This window comes from Gobio gobio (genome assembly GCF_949357685.1).
Source record: "Gobio gobio genome assembly, chromosome: 7".
Lineage (NCBI taxonomy): Eukaryota > Metazoa > Chordata > Actinopteri > Cypriniformes > Gobionidae > Gobio > Gobio gobio.
Genome location: NC_137103.1, coordinates 53379967 through 53400044, shown reverse-complemented (window position 1 = coordinate 53400044; position 20078 = coordinate 53379967). Strand labels below are relative to the sequence as shown.

Genomic DNA, 20078 nt, shown 5'->3' with positions numbered 1-20078 from the left:
TCTGGCGCCTATAGGGTTAATCTTATAATAATACATACTAATAAAATGATATGAAATACCAGTTTGTACAGCTGGAATAACTGGAAGCGGATGACACTGGAAGCCAGACACATTCAACTTACAAATGACTGCATGCGCTCACAGATAATGGGTTGTGATAAGATAAGATGAAGTGTGTGTGTGTGTGTGTGTGTGTGTGTCAGCTGTACCCTGGGCCTCCAGTTTGCGCAGTAGCTTGGCCTCAGACGTGCTGAGAGCATCAGCTTCACTCTCATCAGGCGCTCTGCTTTTCCTTCGGGAGCGAGCGGAGTCAGCGGCAGGATTCCTCGAAGGGTCAAGATGCTTCAGACGACCCCGCCGACCTTCCATCGCTAGGATACGAGGAATGACTTCCTCCTCTTTCATCAAGCACCACTGTAACCCCTGAAGAAGACAACAACAAAGTATTTTAGGAGGAAAAGGTTTTATTATTATTATTAAATTATTACTGTAGTTTAATATTTAAAACACTTTAACGCAACAGACAACAACATTGTTCAGAGAATTATTCTTTAAAAATTGTTTTATTGTTTATTATTATATTTACTGTTATTAGCAGCAGTAGGAGTAGTAAAGTAGAATAAAAATGATGATGATAATATCTAAAATTATTAGTTATTATATATATATTTCTTAAATAAATATTTAAAACAACACAGAAATCAACATTGTTTAGAGAATCCTTTTTAGAATAATAATTACAATTGTATATTCACATTTAAAACACTTTAACACAGACAACATTGTTAAGAGACTAAATTATTATTATTATTATTATTATTTGTATAATTTATAATTATACTTTGTAGTAGTAGTAATATAAAATATAAAAAAATAATAACTAAAATGATTTGTTATTATTGCTTAGATGACTTATTATTTTTAATTTATATTTTAAACACCAAAGAAAACACATTTTTTTAATTATAATAATTTTTATTATAAATTATTATTATAATATTTACTATTATTAGCTGCAGCAGTAGCAGTAATAATAGTAGAATAAAAATTGTAATGATTAATAATAATAGTATCTAAAATTATTAGTTATTATTGCTTAGATGGCTTATAATATATTTTTTTAAATAAATATTTAAAACAACACAAAAAACAACACAGAGAATATTCTTTTAGAATAATAATTACTATAATAATTTTATTATTATTTTCATTTCATATTTAAAACACTAACACAACAGACAACATTGTTTAGAGAATAAATTATTATTTTTAGAAAAAAAATTATAAAATATGTAATTTATAATTATACTTAGTAGAAGTAGTAGTTGTAGTTGTTGTAATAGAAAAAAATATCTACAATTATTTGTTATTATTATTATTGCTTAGATGGCTTTTTTTATTAATATTTAAAACACCAAAGAAAACAATTTTTAGAGTAATAATTATTATAATACATTATTATTATTATATTTACTATTATTAGCAGCCGTAGTAGTAATAGTAGAATACAAATATTAATAATATCAAAAATTATTAGTTCTTATTATTGCTTAGATAGTTTATTTTATTATATATATTTTTAAATAAATATTTAAAACAACACAGAAAACAACAGTCTAGAGAATATTTTTTTAGAATAATAATTATTATAATTTTTTATTTTGTTTTTAAAACACTAACACAACAGATAACATTGTTCAGAGAATAAATTATTCATTTTAGAAAAAAACAATACAATATTTATTATTTATAATTATACGTAGTAGAAAAATAAATAAAAGAAAAAAATTATAATAATATCTAAAATGATTTGTTATTATTACTATTGCTTAGATGGCTTATTTTATTATTTTTAATTAATATTTAAAACATCAAAGAAAACAATTTTTTTTAGATAATTTTTTAGAGTAATAATTATTATTAAAAATATAATATAAAATAATTTGTTATTATTATTGCTTAGATGGCTTATTTATAATATAATATAATTAATATAATAATATAATATAATATAATATAATATAATATAATATAATATAATATAATATAATATAATATAATATAATATAATATAATATAATATAATATAATATAATATAATATAATATAATATAATAATATACACGTGTTCAATCTACACAGGTCATGTTTGACTAATAAGCACTGGCACAACTTACTTGTGGTCCATCTCTGGCTTCATAGAAGTCGCCAACCTTTATTTTAGCGCTGAAGCTAAAATGATCACGTGTAATGTCGCTTATTCCGTTTCTGGTCAGATACTGTGAGGGGTGAGAACATAAGATTAACAGAACGGCAGGAGGTCATTAAGAAGCCCACACCGGTCAAACACAAGATCTCTTGCCTTGATAACATCAGGATACTGTCTGAGCTTTCTGCCGCATGGAGCATAGTACGCCACCTCTCCCCGTAAACGTCCAGACATGTTTGTGATGCGCGTCTCTCTCTGCCATCTGCAAACCAAAGAGTTGAGAAGAACTGTGAAGTCATGCATTAATGAGACAACTATAAGTCAGGGATTTGTAGGCTGAATTCGCCTAAAAGTGTGAGGGAAAGCAGCTGCAGCAGATGAAAGGCTGCTAATGATGCATGTTTGTGCTCAAGTGTGTGTGCAGTCTTCTTTACATCACATGAATTCTTGCATTGCTGGGCAATAACAAACCTCTGTGCTCAAGGGGGCGATAGAGTGTCCTTCAAATGTCTGTCATTAAACCTGATGTGCTGTTGTTAAATGGAAGCCGCTATAAACATGCTGACTTTAACTATCTACAGTGTATTGGTCTGACACATTCAGCATTTGCAAAGTTAGAAGCAAATTTGTGTAGAGTATGATCTGGGCCTAAAAAGACTGCTAAAATGCCTGCAAATGAGTGACAGCATTAATCAAAAGAATGAATGGTCAATGTAAGGTGATATGGCTTTACAGTCATGACCCACCCATAGTCTAGAGGTTTCCGTAGTGCACATTCATCGGTGACTCTTCTCCTTTTCCCTAGGGACATGAGAGATAAGCAAATCAATAAAAATCACAGAAACGTCGCACTACCAGCCAAAATTCATGGTTTATGAAAGAAGTTTCTTACGTGCATCAAGGATGCATTTACTGAATGAAAAATACAGTAATATTGTGAAATATTTTTACAACCTAAAATAAATGTTTTCTATGTGAATATATAGTAAAATTTAATTTATTCCTGTGATCAAAGCTGAATTACTCCAGTCTTCAGTGTCACATGATCCTTCAGAAATCATTATATTATGATGATTTGATGCTTAAGAAACATTTATGATTATTATTAATGATGAAAACCGTTCTGCTGCTTTATATTTTTCATTATTCCTCATACTGAGGACTAAAGTATGGCTGCTGAAAATTCAGCTTTGTATCACAAGAATAAATTACATATTCAAACAGAAAACTGTTATTTTAAATTGTAATATTGCTGTTTTTATTATGCATTTTTCATCAAAAAAATAAATAAATAAATACAGCCTCTGTGAGTATAAGAAACTTATTTCAAAAACAATTAAAAAATCATAATAATTCCAAACTTTTCACCGGTAGTGTACTTGCAGGTTTTAAAGTCAAATATGCACAACCCCATTTAATGTGCACTAAAAGATCAGGTCAATTTTGTATCTGAGTTAACTCTTAATTAAGTTGAAAGTAGATATTTCTAAAGAACAACCATTCATATACAATACCTGTGGGTGTGGCTACACTGTAAGATGAGAAAAGTGGGCTGTGATTGGCTGAATTCCCAGAGCTGGTTGGCGTGGCTGTGACAGGTGTTTTCTGAACCTGTAGATTGAGAGGGGCGGGGCTAGTGTTGGGGGAGGAGTCTAGTACAGACGCTGAGGATTTGTTGAGTTTGAGTGGCGTTCTGTCCATTTCGAAATCTGTGTCCATCTCTTCATCTTTACCATCCTCATCATCAGAATCACTGTCTAAGTTGCTGTCAGAATCTGCAGGAGAGAAAACAATACTCATGTATGAATGCATGAAAAAATACATTTATTAATGCAGCACTAGGTAGGTTTTGCTCTCTGGGTCCCCCTACAGTTGGGAAACAGTATTGTCCTCTACTACTGTCGTAAACTCTGTCATTCTACATCAGTGGATGCATCGCACGTGCATTTATTGACATGAAAACCATGATAGCCCTGAACACTGCAGGAGTTCACATGCAGGAGTTCTGCTTGCGTCGCGTGTGAAATGTCTTCATCCCAGGTACAGTGGCATATGTTTCAGCATGTCATATGAATATCATTTCATGGGTTTTATTTTTTTTTCAAACGCCAAATGATCGCGATGCTCACGTTTACAAGCCAGTGTCATTATAGTAGCCTAGTCTATTGGTTCCCGTTTTACGGAATCTATATGATACTTCAATTCAATGTTTGAGTGGTAGGAAATAACCATATATCGTCAATATTACAATATCAAGCTACCCTAGATGAATCTGCAAATTTGAAAAATCGATTTGCATTATAGCTTGAGGCAAGACAAATAAACAAATATCACAGACATGTTAGATATCCTAAAATATGATTTTGTACGTCTTATGCATTTACTTACAAGAATGTAGCCCCTCCTCCTTCAGCTCACGCCAACGAGCAAACGCTGCCCAATGTTGATCCTCCTCCTGCCTTTAATACGATCACTTTCTCGTTTCCTCTTTTTGCTTTCCTCCGACAAAACCTTTGCTTTCTTATTTTTCTGTGCTGCTTCGGCCATGACTATAACATTCGGCAAACAAATGATAGTTGGGCTAGCACGTCCGAATTTAAGGAAGTGACGTATATGCCGTAAAGCAGTCGAATTTTGTAGTTCTTTTATTTCTCGGGTTACTAACCGAAACCCGAAGTTTAAAAGTACGATTAAAAACGATACAGACCCCGTCAGGCTATGGCAGACGTGTCATTCAACCTATTGTAAGTCGATGTATAATCACAAGAGTCTTGAAAATATATTATAAAGGTTGAAAAGTTCCCTAGTGCTGCTTTAACTTTTCTAGCATGTTGCGTGTGACTTTAATGGCGTTTAGGATCATGAACATGCACGCAAAATTTTGACACTCTGATGTGTCGTGAATTTGCATTTTGATTATGATTTTTAATTTTTTTTATGCATTTTCCTATGTCAGTTTCTCAACTACCCTCTGAGGTTGTTTACATTCATGCATCTGGCCGAAACTTTTATCTGAAGAAATTTACACTGTTGATGGGGTACATTTATGCTGTACAGTTTCACTGGGAATCGAACCCATGGTCAGTTATTCTGTTTATAATGTTTTTTATTAAAAAAAAAAAAAAAAGTGAAAAAAAGAGTTGCTAAATACAGTTTTAAAAATCATATTTTTTTGTAATACTGTATTGTGAGAACTTTTAATGTTAAAGATATGTTTTTACCTGATTGTTTTTCATAGTGTGATTTAGTGTTTAGTGTCAAAAGTACCGACCGTGATACCAAGTCGGTACTGAAATTGTAAAACTGTGACACTTTGAGCACTGTTGGGCAGAATCATAAACACCTCTGACTGGCCATTGTGCTCACACGCTCATCAAATATGTCTGTGATTGGCTACAATGACCAGCGCTTCAAAAACCTGTTGTAAATATTAGGGCTGTCAAAAGATTAATCGCGATTAATCGCATCCAAAATAAAAGTTTGTGTTTACATAATATATGTGTGTGTTCTCTGTTAATTATTATTTATATATAAATACACACACAAGCATGTATATATTTAAGATTTTTTTTTTATTTTTATATATAAAACATTTATATTTATATATATTATAGATTATATAAATGTATATACATGCAGATATTTCTTAAATATATACATGAATGTGTGTGTATTTATATATAATTAATAATTAACAGAGTACACACACATATATTATGTAAACACAAACTTTTATTTTGGATGTGATTAATCGCGATTAATCTTTTGACAGCCCTAGTAAATATACCCAGAGCGGTTACACAAATAAACACGGGAGCGTTTGAATGCAGGCGTCTATCAGCCTACCGGTCCGCTGGTCGACGCCTGCTTGTGTTTTCAAACGCTCCCGCTTTCAAAACCAGTGTTGCGAAATATTTTCCAAGGAAAGTAGCTAAAGCCTGCCCAAAAAGGTCATGCTTAAATTAGCATATTCGCCATCAAATCGTACTTGCGTTCTGCCTGCCTAATGTGTTTTCTCTCCTAATCTGTGCTCACATACTCCATTTTAAAATAATATAATATAGCCGACTGTCCAATAAAGACGTTCTCATCTCCTATATCTTTTTGTCACACAATAGAACGAGTATGATATAGTGAATAACTACATTTTTATATGTTTAAAATAATCTGAATTGAGAGAGGTCAGAGAAACTGGATGAACTAAAGCTCTGTGATGGTGACTAATATAAGTGATAAGCACAAGAGACGAATGGAAATCATAACGGGTCAAACTAAATTCTTTAAATATAAAACAAAGGAAGCAGATAAGTGATAAAGTAGTGGCAGCACTGTGTGCTCATGTGGAGCTCGCTCATCCACGTCTCTCAGCTGATTTGTGCGTTCAACGACATGCCCTGCTGCTCCTCTCAGCCATTCACTGAACAGGGTATATCCGTGGGTTGAAGCGACCCCTATTATGTGAGATTTAGCCCCGGGAATGCAAATTTTAGAAGGCAACCCTGCCAAAAAGACACATATTTTACCCCCCAGAACCCCCCTGAAACGAGATTGGGCTTGTTTTGGGCTAGTTTTGAGTAGCAATTGGGCGGGTTTTGTTGTGAAAACCTGGCAACCCTGATCCGATGAGCGTGTGAGCACAATGGCCAGTCAGAGGTGTTTACGATTCTGCTCAACAGCGCTCAAAGCGTCACGTTTAAATTTCTGTACCGACTTGGTATCGCGGTCGGTACTTTTGACAACACTAGTGTGACTATTTGGTGAATCCAATCAGGGTCAATTTGACTTGTACAATAAAGTTTCTACCCATATTTTTAACATTTTGCCACTAAGGAGAACATTTTAAGTTTGAACAGAAATTTCATAAGTAGTAATTTAGGGTACTAAGCTAGTAATTAACTTATCTCAAAAGATGATAACACTTTAAAAGGTCCTGTTCTTCGTGATCCCATTTTTCAAACTTTAGTTAGTGTGTAATGTTGCTGTTATAGCATAAATAATACCTGTAAAATTATAAAGCTCAAAGTTCAATGCCAAGCGAGATATTTTATTTAACAGAAGTTCCCTTTCAAAGCCTACAGCGAACGGCCGGTTTGGACTACATCCTGGTACTTCCTGCTTTAATGACGTCAGTAGAACAGTTTGTTGACTAACCTCCGCCCACAAGAATACGCGAAAAAGGGGGCGTGGTCTTGTTGCTCCCTCGTGGAGAAGAGGAAGTGTTGCGTTCGGTTGCGTTTGTAGTGTGTTTGTCGCGATGTCGTTCAGACGCTGTTATTTTCATACCGGCGTCAAATCACCTTTGTTTGGCCTTCAGGGGCTGTAGTTTGAGCGCGTTCATCTCCCCGTTATGGTAAGAGGCGTGACCTTTCCGGGCAACGTGCGCTAAGCTGCTGTCGAATCACAACACGGGAACCACTGGCACAATCAGAACTCGTTACGTATTTCTGAAGGAGGGACTTCATAGAATAAGGAAATCCTCAAGCCGTTTTGAGGACAGTGAAAACAGCAGTATACAAGTAAATTGTGTGAAAAATACTGGGGGTTTTTTACACGCGAAACATGAACACATGTTATATTGCACACTGTAAACACAATCAAAGTTAAAAAAAACCTGGAAAAACGGGACCTTTAAAATAAGGTCCAAGAATTTTCTGTGTTCCTGAATGTTTGTCACGTATGTGTGTGTGCTTTAAGGAAAGCAGTGGGTTAATATAGAACGGTGATTAACCCCCTCGAGTCTGTGATTGCGCCGGCGCGATTGGCTCTCTTTTTTTCTTATCAATGACAAAGAGACTCAAATAACTCATTTTTTTATCATTCATGCAAGTGTTATACATCATTATATTCTGTAAAGTTTCTATTTTTTTTGTGTACAGTCACAATAAAAACAAATTGTTGTGCTTTTTGCAAAATAAGGGAAACAAACATGATTTGCGATCTTCAGCCTCTCTCTCAATGATGTCTAATCTGATTCTCTTCAGAAAATGACCTTTAGCTTAGTGAGAACTTGACACACAAACATGAGACATATGTCTAAAGAAACGTCAGGTTTTAAATCATGTAAATCAAACGAAAACAAATATTCTGTGTTTATGTAATCTGTGTGAAAAGTGGGAGATTTCAGTCGACTCATTACTGACTCATTATCCGCTAATGCGGCCACGCCCACGGACCACGCGCTCAGATTCAAATACAGGCAATCCATGCGTTGATGCCCACACACACACACATCACAAACTACATAATTAATGTAGTTAACTAATGTTAACAAATGTAACGTTACCCAAAAGATAAGCAAACATTCCTCTATAAATATTTGATCTGAATGATTAAACATCACGCTGACCTGAGAGACTGTCGTTTGAAATGTCATTTTCATCCTCATCCTCCATTAATGAGTCATCAGAGTCTTTACTGTCAGGGTGGTCAGACTCCGCCCCCCTGAAGTTCTCCACCAATGACGGTCTCTTCACGGTCCTCTGTGCCATGTTACAGCCCTTCCCTCGGCCTGCTCTCAGAGGCGGCCCGGGTGAGGTAGCGTTCGGACCAGTCTCTCTGCCCGCTGTGGTGGTGAGGTTGATGGGGGTGTTGTATGTGGGGCTGGTGGCAGCCAGCAGTGGTTTATCAGGGACGCGTGCGCTCTGGCAGCGAGGTTTGGTAATCAGGGCCAGAGGAGCGTCCTGCTCCGCTCCGGGATGGTGGTTCTCAGTAGGAAGAGACGGGAGGAACGGACTGTATTGAAGTTTCTGGCTGCTCTGTGATTCCTGCGCATCTCTCGACGATGGAGAAAAAGCTTGTTTGATCGACTCTTGAGGTAGTGATGGCTGATGGGACAGAGAGCGGAAGGGAAAAGCAATTACTTCATCTGTCATTCATTGTGACTCATTCACTCACTGTTGCCTTCACACAAATATAGGAAAATATGCAACTAATATATTCAAAACAATATTTCCAATATAATGTTTTTATTATAATGTAGAAATTTTCATAATAAACAGTCAAGCTGAGAATTGAATTATGCATTTGATATAAACTACCGATAAAAAGTAGATGTTTTTGACCAAGCCTGCATTTATTTAATCAAAATACTGTAAAAACAATAATACTGTGAATTATTATGATAGAAAATAACAACATAATGAATTTTCAGCATCACTACTCCAGTCTTCAGTGTCACATGATCCTTCAGAAATCATTATAATAGAAACATTTCTGTTTTGCTGCTTAATGACACCTCATTTTTTTCTTTGATAAATAGAAATTTCAAAAGAACAGCATTTATTTGAAATATCAATCTTTTGTAAAATTATAAATATCTTTACTGACCTATTTGAGCAATTTAATTCTTCCGCACTGAACAAAAAGTACCGATTTATTTCAATATAAAAATAAAATGGTAACACTTTACAATAAGGTCCATTAGTTAACTACATTAGTTAACATGAACTAATAATGAACTGCACTTAAGGCATTTATTTATCTTTGCTAATGTTAATTTCAACATTTACTAATACATTATTAAAATCTTGTTAACATTAGTTAATGCACTGTGAACTAACATGAACAGCTGGATTTTATGAACTAACTTTAACCAAGATGAACTAATGCTGAACAGAGGTGTTGTTCATGGTTAGCTCATGTTAACTAATGCATTAACTAATGTTAACTAAAACAACCTTATTGTAAAGTGTTACCAATAAAATCTCACTGACGCCAAACTTTTGAGTACATGCTAGTCATATTTTAAAGCTTAGTTTTAAAATATGACTAGCATGTACTCAAAAGTTTGGCGAAGTGTCTTGTTTGTTGATAATTGAATGTCACCTGTTTGAGTTTGCTGATGTGGTTAATGGTCAGTAGTGTCTCGTTGAGGTAATTCTTGCAGGTCTTCAGACGGTCCGACTGCAGAGGAGTGGATTTGGAGGAGGGCGTTGTGTGAGGGAAAGACGGAGGCTTCGGCGATGGGGTGAGGGAAGGTGGTTTTGGAGAGGATGAGTGTGAGGCGGTTTTCGTAAAGGACAGAGGCAGGTCTTTAGGGGAGGGTGCGTCCCGGTCTCTGCGCCGCTGTGTGACTAACGCAAGTGGTTTTGCGCTGGCTGCTTGACCTGTAGCGTGGATGACACTGGATTGTTTGCTGGGATCCTCCGCGGGCCTGAAGGCCTGGATGTGCGATGGAGGCTGGAACGAGAGTGAAATAACTTATAAATATTACATTTTTTGTAATAATACTTTTTATTAATGCCGTCTACCAGATCAAAGGCTAGCTTCAGAATAGCATACGACCATAATTTTATGATATAAAATGCTTAGGGCCAGATTTACTTAACGGGGCAATTTAGTGTGAGAGCGCAACCCTATAAAAGCGCTGATGGGAGTGTAAAGTTCAGCGCCCGATCTACTGATGGCACACAAATTAAAGACACAGATGCAGCCGGATCATTTCCGTAATGACCAACATGATCACCAGTTAGCGTCTGCTTTAAGACGTGCTTTTTTTGGGCGGTAAATAATGGCACAAACACCAGTAAATTGACGAGCACAAACCTTAGTCATTTTGTGTAATTCACTTAAAGGGAATAGTTCACCCAAAAATAAAAATGTTATGTTTTTCTGCTTACCCCCAGGGCATCCAAGATGTAGGTGTCTTTGTTTCTCCAGTAGAACACAAATGAAGATTTTTAACTCCAACCTTTGCCGTCTGTCAGTCGTATAATGCATGTCAATGGGGTCTAATTTTATACGAGTAAAAAAAACATGCACAGACAACTTCAAATTAAACCCTGCGGCTCGTGGCGACACATTGATGTCTTAAGACACAAAACGATCGGTTTGCGAGAAACCGAGCAGTATTTATGCTATTATTTCACCTCATATCAGACGAATGTCATCAGCTCTCCAGACCGCCATAACTTCCTGTGAGTAAGGTCAAAATACCCGCGAGATCATAGAATATAAACGTAGATGCCTCATTCGACCGATCCGCGCAGGCACTAATGAGGCATCTATGTATATTTCTATGATCTCGCGGGTATTTTGACCTTACTCACAGGAAGTTATGGCGGTCTGGAGAGCTGGTGACATTCGTCTGATATGAGGTGAAATAATAGCATAAATACTGCTCGGTTTCTCGCAGAAACCGATCGTTTCATCCGTGTTCATCGGCATGTTTTTTTTACTCTTCTAGAATTAGACCCCATTGACATGCATTATACGACTGACAGATGGCAACGGTTGGAGTTAAAAATCTTAATTTGTGTTCTACTGAAGAAACAAAGACACCTACATCTTGGATGCCTTGGGGGTAAGCAGAAAAACATCAAATTTTCGTTTTCGGGTGAACTTTCCCTTTAAATACTCTCCTCCCATAAATACTGCGTCTGAAAGAAAAACTTCTACAAATGCATACGCAATAAGATCAGCCGCAAAAATAACCCTGTCCACACCTTTTCAGCGCTAGTGTCTTTAGTGAATCCTGACAGTCGTTTATTAATGCTAAAAGAGGGTTTGTGTTGCAAGCTGCTAGAAAAACTGGCTCTTAAATTGTATAAATGGTTTAAAACATATGAATCTAAACACAAAGATTACATTTTTAAGATCTTGGCACTTTTAGTTGTAAACAAGATTATTAAAAGATTCTTTTTCTTTATGATTACTTTTCATCAGTGTTATTTTAGCAGTACTTTTATACTATTATAGGCAAGGCAAGTTTATTTATATATAGCACATTTCATACACAATGGTAATTCAAAGTGCTTTACATGAAAAGGAAAAAAATACATAAGAATAGAAATGTAATGCATAAGAAATAAAAATAGCAATAAAAGCAGAGAATACCCCTATCTGGATTAGGAAGAGTCAAAGAGGCAGAATATTTGTCAGGTAGTTGTGCGTTTAAACCCTTGCCAGTTCTGGCGCTCTTCACTCATGGCTAAGTGCAGCTGTCCCGCTCTCCCTTTTGGTCTCATCCACTCAGACAGTCCTAAGAAAAATAATACAAATCTTCCTTTCTTGTTTGTTGTTGCCAGGGATGTCACAGATGAATGATTGCCAGTGCACTCTGGATCCTTCCAGATTACTCCCTGGCAAACAACCCTGTATCCATCTCTATTTTGTTTTTAACAAATAGGTTAATCCCTAACTGCCTGAATCACTAAGTTCAGGACCCCCCTATCTGATGAGGAAGAGACAGAGTCAGGTTTGCAGTGCCACTAGATCTACTTATCCAATGGATTTTCACTCCGTGGGGGCATCCCAACTCCAATACACCCTTTTGAGTCCCACCGCAGCACGTTCAATGTGCTGCCTTGCCTTTAATGGCCTACAGCAACTTATTATACTCCCAGTATAATTAAAGGTGCACTATGTAACTTTTCAATCCGCTTGAGGTCGCCTATTCAAAACAAAGGCGTAGTTTGATGACGCCACGTTTGAGCGCAGGGACATGTGGTCTTCACCTAACAGCCGGTGGGAAAGAATAGGGACAGGACTCGGGCAGAAATCATGTTGATGGATGTGATTATTAACGTTACTGTAGTGAAGCAGAGCAGGAGTGAGTGTTGTGGAGCTGAGGAACCGCTGGAGCGATTGTTAATAAGATGAACGCAACACACGCCTCGCGAGCAGCGGGACTTTTATTATGACAAACACTATGATGCCATTACCGCTTTTCCGCTCATGAGTGTGAGGTAACGCAGCTCTGATGATCATATTAGGCACATCTGAGTGTGTTGATGATGTGATGACGTTACTCTGTGTGTTCGCTCTGCGGCTACTATGACACTTGTTCACACTACAGTGAGAGGAAAGCGTTTCTGCAGAATAAAATCATAAACCGAGGGTAACACAGATATGATGCAATCGACAGGCGACTCCCTCACACGTCCCGGTTCCTTGGGTAAAATAGCAATTTCTCACATTTACAAATAGTTGGAAACATTTGGGATATTGTAAGTACTCAACTGAACAACATATATAACACTGGTCTTGTGGTTTTTGGATATTTTACTGAAAAATGTTTACATAGTGCACCTTTAATTATAGTATTTCTTAATATTTTGAATTGGCTTTTATTTTCAGTTTTCATTTATGCAGCAATTTTTTCGTTTATTAAAATATTTATTGATCTCTAATTTATTGGTAGCACTTCACAATAAGGTCCCATTCGTTAACATTAGTAACCTAAAATCAACTAACAATGAGCAAAACTGTATGCAGTTACAGTATTTATGTTTGTTAATGTTAGTTACTGAAAAATAAAATACTGTAAAATACTGCTGTTCATAGTTAGTTCATGTTTTCTCAGATCCATTAAATAATACTAAACTTTTGATTTGAATAATGAATTAGCAAATGATTAAATTAACTAAGATTAATAAATGCTTTAGAAGTATTTTAGTTACAGTATGTTAACAAATGCAACTATTGTAAAGTGTTCCACATTTTATTTTACATTTCTAATTCTCGTCTAATATATATATCTTTTTTTATAACAGCTTTATTTCAACGAATGAAAACAATTGTTAATATTTTTAGCTTGAGATAAAATGAACAGTTTTTCACTGACCCACATACCTTTCGGATACCTTTCGGATCTTTTCTACACTTTTCCGAGTCCACACTATCATCACTATCATCATCTTCATCATCATCATCATCATCATCGTCGTCAACATCCTCCAGGTCGTCTGAGTCAGAGCTGCTAAGAGCATCGCTTGAGCTGTCAGAGCTGGATGCTGATTGGCTGTCGCTGTTGATGGAGACATCTGGCACTTTGCTACGAAGCTTCTGTCAGGAAGAGCAATGTCAGTCGACAGGAGCAGCCAAACACACACATTTTCTTTGTTTATACAAACAACGGCTTTCTGTCACCATTCCAGTTGACATGACAAACTAAAAATAGTCCCAAAAAAGGTGGATGATATTTTTTTGACAAAGTGTCAACTGTAGTGAGTGGTTTCACAGCTTACTGATACAAATGCTGCATAGATCAGGAAAATATTCAACTGTTTATCTACTAGTCAACTAATGAACTCCATCAAACATTTGAGTTCCGCTAGAAAATACAACAACATACAGGTTTAGAACGACATGATGGGGAGTAAATGAAGATCAACCTTACCTGGTCCTTTGTTTTGAGTCTAGTTTTCTCTTCTAGCTGGTTTAGTGCTGGTTTTGAGCTGGTTTTCAGGCTCTTGGTCTGATCTGGAGGTTTGAGGGCTGGAGAAGGTGTGGAGGAGGCCGAGCTCGAGTTGGTTTTTCCATTGATGGAGCCGTTCAGACCTGCTTCAGAAAATATCATGTACGAAACAAACAAATCTTTTGTTACAGTATGACGCCGTACATTAAACTGAAAATGAATGGCAACATTTTTTTTGTTAATATACTAAGTACCAAGCTCACTAGGTTTTAAAACAGAGCCCACATTTAGGAAAAATGATCCAAAAACAGTGAATGTGAGATGCCTGTGAAATCAGAAGAGGTGTAAATAGATGCAGTTTATATGTAATAGACAAAATAAAATCTCAAATGTGTTTATTAACACGTCCGAGCCACAGAGTACATAGTAAATACAGAAGAACGTTTCAGTCCTGAGGTTAGACAGAGATTCACATGTCTATAATATGATATAATGATATAGCTACAGCTGATGTTTAGTGTGGAGGAAAATAATAATAATTGACGACCAGCTATGCATTAAACTATTTTAATGCATGACGTGGAGGCAAAAGAGGTTGGAGGTTGCTTGCGTGGTGTGCATTCAGATAGTTTTATGCACAGCTAGCCGTGGACGTGGATTATCTCACTTATACCATGGTCATTTGCCAGCATTGACAAGTTAAAGCTGTTATTGATGTTTGTACTGCAATATTTGACCGGAGGGCTAAAATAATGGTTATTTTCATCAGTTACAGCTCGTTAGATCTATCATTCTGCCCTCTGTAAATCAGACACAGAGATCAAGTATTGCAGTAAGATTACATTTATTTTCATTAATTATCGAGAGAGAGAGAGAGAGAGAGAGAGAGAGAGAGAGAGAGAGAGAGAGAGAGAGAGAGAGAGAGAGAGAGAGAGAGAGAGAGAGAAATATAATGTAGTGATTCAATAGTGAACGGGGCAGCGTTGATAAGTTTCTGTGCTCCTGAATGTTTCTGTGTGTATGCATGATCTCCAATCTCTGTGTGTTGTGTTACGTGAGATGTGTGTGGCGTGTGTGTGTGTGTGTGAGTGTGTACTTCAATTAAAGCAGCGCATTTATATAGAATGGTTCCAGAACTGACTGGAACTACCAGTGCATTAAACAGTTTTAATGCACACATTCCAGCCAATCAGAATCAAGTATTCAGACAGACCATGGTATAAATAATTGTAATACATGTCCAGGCAGCTCAACAAATATATGTCATGCGAAAAAGAAAGTAAACCCTTATGAAATTATGGTTTTACGTATAATGACAATAAAAACAATCTGGTCTTTAGCAGGTCTAAAAATTTGGTATATACAACCTCAGATGAACAATAACTCATGACATATTACACCGTGTCATTATTAATTTAACGAAAATAAAGCCAAAATGGAGCATGTGTGATAAACTAAGTACACCCTATGATGTAATTGCTGGTAGACCCACTTTTAGCAGCAATAAGTTGAAGTAATGATTTTCTTTATGACTTTATCAGTTTCTCACATCGTTGTGGAGGGATTTGAGCCCACTCTTCTTTACAACGTTACTTCGGTTCATTGAGGTTTGTGGGCATTTATTTATGCACAGCTCTCTGAAGGTCCCGCCACAGCATTTGGCCTGAGGTTTGACTTTGACAGTGCAACACCTTGATTCTTTTCTTTTTCAGCCATTCTGGTGTCGATTTGCTGGTGTGCTTGGATCATTGTCCTGTTGCGTGACCCACTTTGGACTCGTCTGTCCAAAGGACATTGTTCCAGAAGTCTTATGGTTTGTTTAGATGCAACTTTGCAAACCTTAGCCATGCTTCGCCATGAGAGAAGAGGCTTTCTCCTGGCAACCCTTCCAAACGAGCCATACTTGATCAGTCTCTTGGGTGTTTTGCGATTTCTCTGAGCATTGCTCTGAGTCTGACCTTGAGGTGAATTTTCTGGGACGCCCACTCCGGAGATGATTGGTAGCTGTCTTAAATGTTTTCCACTTGTGAATAATATTCCTCACGGTAGAATGATGAACTTCAAATTGTTTGGAAATAGCCTTGCAACCTTTCCTAGATTGATGGGCAGCAACAATTGTTTCTCTAAGATCATTGCTGACGTCTTTCCTCCTTGTCATTGTGTTAACACACACCTGAATGCTCCAGACCAGCAAACTACCAAAACTCCTGCTTTTATAGAGTTGGTGACGCTTACATGATCAATTAATCAAAGACATTTGATTAGCAGTACATCTTAATTCCTATGGAAGACTTAGTTTGTCACACATGGCTTCTCCACTTTGGCCTAGCTTTTGTTAAGAAAAAAAAAAAAAAAAAAAAAATTAAAATTATCATATGTCATGTGTTGCTGTTCATCTGAGGTTGTATTTACCTAATTGCCAAGGACCTAATGATTTTTTAGTATGTCCTGATACGTAAAACCATAGAGTTCAAAAGGGTGTACTTTCTTTTTAACATTACTGTATATGTGTGGAGTAAATCTATGTGGTGTATAAATTGGTGACTTTATAGTTTGCATTGCATTTGCAGTAACAAGAATTTGGCATAACTTTCAGGAAAAATAATACATTTTGACTTGACAAATTTTATTACAAGCAAGTAAACTCAGCTTGAAGGAATTTCACATTCCTTCGTATTTGGCCTAAACAAGCCATCAAGGCAGGGGTGTCTAAACTTTTTTTTAAAGGGGACCAGATTCAATGTAGTGGGCGCGGTCCCTTTTCTATTATATATACATCATATATTACATGTTTTGCTTCTTGGAAACATGACAGATTTGACAAAAGCTTGAGCTGACCGTAGAGTAGCTTGAGATAGGACATAGGAAATTTATAGATATTTAACAATATCTGTAAAACTTTCATCAACCAAAAGATTTTAATGGGTGAAATTTAAATATTATTACTGAGTTAGAACTCTATTCTTATTTAAATTTAACAAGTGCTCTACTGTATATAGATCACCACAGGTAAAACCACACTACAAAAAATACTTTCTTACTTGGTATTGCTATCTTTTTTCCAGCCCAAATATCTAAAAATTCTTAAAATCAAGATGCTTTTACTAAGGACATTTTTTATTTTATTTTTTTTCCTGGGGGAAAAAATCTAAATGAATTGAGTTTATGCTTGAAACAAACTAAATTATTTGCCAATGGGTTAGAAAAATAATCTTGTTTCTGTTTGGGACAGAAACAAGATTCCAAACAGAAACATTATTTTTCTTAACCCATTGGCAGATATATTTGCTTGTTTTAACCCAAAACTCTTCGATTTCATTTTATTTTCCAGAAAATAAGAAAAAATGCCTAATGTTATTTAACTGATCTAGTAAATGCATCTTGATTTAAGAATATTTAGATATATGTATACTAGAAACCAGACAAAAATACTAAATGACAGCATTTTTTGCATTGCACACAAGGCAAAAAATAAATAAAAAAATGAATGAATGGCTTTAAGGTATTTAGTCTATAAACATATAAATACAAATGCACAAAACTGACAGAAATAGTCTGCAATTTGGCCTTTATTACTCATTTTATACATGTCTACATTACAAATTAAATAAAATTAGATACTAACCTACATTTCTGACAAATTACCACAGTTACAGGTAGTGTTACCGCAGTAAACCCATAATAAATGTTGGTGAATTGTTGTTTGAAAAGTATTTGAACTGAATCGGCTCAGATGATTTGCACGTTAGTGTTGTTGATTAAGTCAGCGCTGTTTAACTGGATTTAAACTAAATCAAATCACAGAGAGATTCGCAGCTCGTACCGGAGAACTCGAACGCTTCTCATTGGCTGTTTAGTGGTCATGTGATCGAGACACTCAGCAGGTAAACACATTTGTTCAGTTCAGAGCACCAGCAGCGCTGTTTCGTTCCGCTTTGGGCGCTGTTTCCCTGGCCTAAAGTCTAGCTCTGCCACCTTGTGTTGACATCGTGAAACTGCACGATTTGTAAATTAACAGTGGCGGGCCACATATAATACATTTTAATAGACAAGCTGCGGGCCGTTTGAAATTCAAACCCCCAGGCCGCATTTGGCCCGCGGGCCGGACTTTGGACACCCATGCATCAAGCTAAACAGCTCACTACCTTCAGGAATAAAAATATATGAGGGGTTATGAATATACCTTTAGCAAGAGTGCGTCGGGCATGAGACTGGAGGAGGGTTTGTTCATGGTTCAGCGACGATGCAGTGAATAATGCCGGCAGACCCAGAAGATGAGGAAAAAAGGCAGCTGCCCCTTGACCTTGAGCATCTACAGAACGCCACCAATCTGAGGAAACAGAGGAGCACATACAATGTAACATTTCATAGGTAGATAGGGGTGGGCGATATACCGTCAGACACGATTAACCAGTTAAAATTTGTCAACTGGTAGAGATTTTAGACTATCGTCTCTGCTGCGTGGTCATGAAAGCGTATCTTTTGCACACGTTTTTATGCCTTGCAGTTTAAAAACAGGTGATTAAACCGTTGAGCGCAATTAGCAGTGAACACGATATATGCACGCTCTCTCTGAGAGACATGAAGCCGCTGCTCAGAGCACGTGACAACTCAACTGAGGGCTTTTTGCCGCCTAATTGGGCATGAATGGTTAAATACACAAACCTGTGTGTCAAATAGGGATGAAACGGTATGGAAATTTAACATCACGATTATAGTGACCCAAATTATCACGGTTATCAATATTATCACGGTTTTGTTCAAGTTTTATATTTGAAAATCAACAAACAAACTAAAGCAGCTCTATGCACTTTTTTAAGCAAGATTCTGTGGGATTTTCTTCCTTATAATGGCCGTCGTCAATAGCAACGCATAAATAATAATAATTTCTCGTAAATATAATCTCTAATATTATCTCTGTAAATATATTCTCAAGCAATATTCTCATCAGTGTTCAGCAATGATGCATTTAAATCTAGCATGTTTTGTGTAAGAGCCCAAACAGTATCCTAGAGAAATAATGCATATCCATATTTCCATATGATTTGACAGTTTATTTGATAATAAATATCAAAATGACTGCATCATACCTGACACCTAGATGATCACTTTACAGCCAGTTTTATGACTTTCATTCTCTTCAAATGCTACTAAAGTTTCAAACGTGTATAACGTTACCAATATTGTGTGTAACTTTAGAGACGGTCCCTAAATTCACCAACTTTATGCCAGTCATATCAGATGCGCTGTGGTTCTGCTGTGTTTGTTTGAAACTATTTTCGCTGCTGAAATAGAACAAAAACAGTCAACCTCTGTATGATGAGTGAATCTCTTGCGTACATCACACACACATCTCTGCTTTTAGTGTAGATTTCAGCGTGTGAGCGGCGCGCGCTCTGAACAAAATTCCGGATAATCTGAACGCCTCTGATTATGAGACATTGCATTCATAAACTCAATATAAACACGTGTGAGTGGTTATAATGCTCAACGCGATTATAACAGATGGCTTTTGAGAAGACTATAATAAGTTCAACCGCTAGAGTGGCTAGTGTGCAGCCGAAATAACGTTAACTTACACCCGCAAACGGCGGTTGTTAATGTCAAGCCCTGATTATTATCCCTTAAATGTCACCTTAGTCTTGTCTGAACTTGTTCGTTCGCTTCACGTTATTATTTCCCAGACGTAGTTTTGGTATTGAGGTCAAAGTCCACTTGCCTTGCGTTCGTAGT

At 36.4% G+C, this 20078-nt stretch overlaps 1 protein-coding gene across 1 annotated transcript in view; it reads right to left on the bottom strand.

Moving 5' to 3' along the window:
• baz2bb (bromodomain adjacent to zinc finger domain, 2Bb) overlaps positions 1–20078 on the bottom strand; it is a 140227-nt gene that overhangs the window by 42502 nt on the left and 77647 nt on the right. Inside the window, exons 5-14 of the mRNA XM_079821432.1 lie at positions 18529–18675; positions 14328–14488; positions 13781–13993; positions 10034–10387; positions 8556–9033; positions 3724–3984; positions 2956–3010; positions 2363–2471; positions 2178–2279; positions 210–423 (exon numbers count right to left, since the gene is read on the bottom strand). Of these exons, the coding sequence (XP_079677558.1) occupies positions 210–423; positions 2178–2279; positions 2363–2471; positions 2956–3010; positions 3724–3984; positions 8556–9033; positions 10034–10387; positions 13781–13993; positions 14328–14488; positions 18529–18675 (2094 nt within the window). The remainder of the gene's footprint in view (positions 1–209; positions 424–2177; positions 2280–2362; positions 2472–2955; positions 3011–3723; positions 3985–8555; positions 9034–10033; positions 10388–13780; positions 13994–14327; positions 14489–18528; positions 18676–20078) is intronic.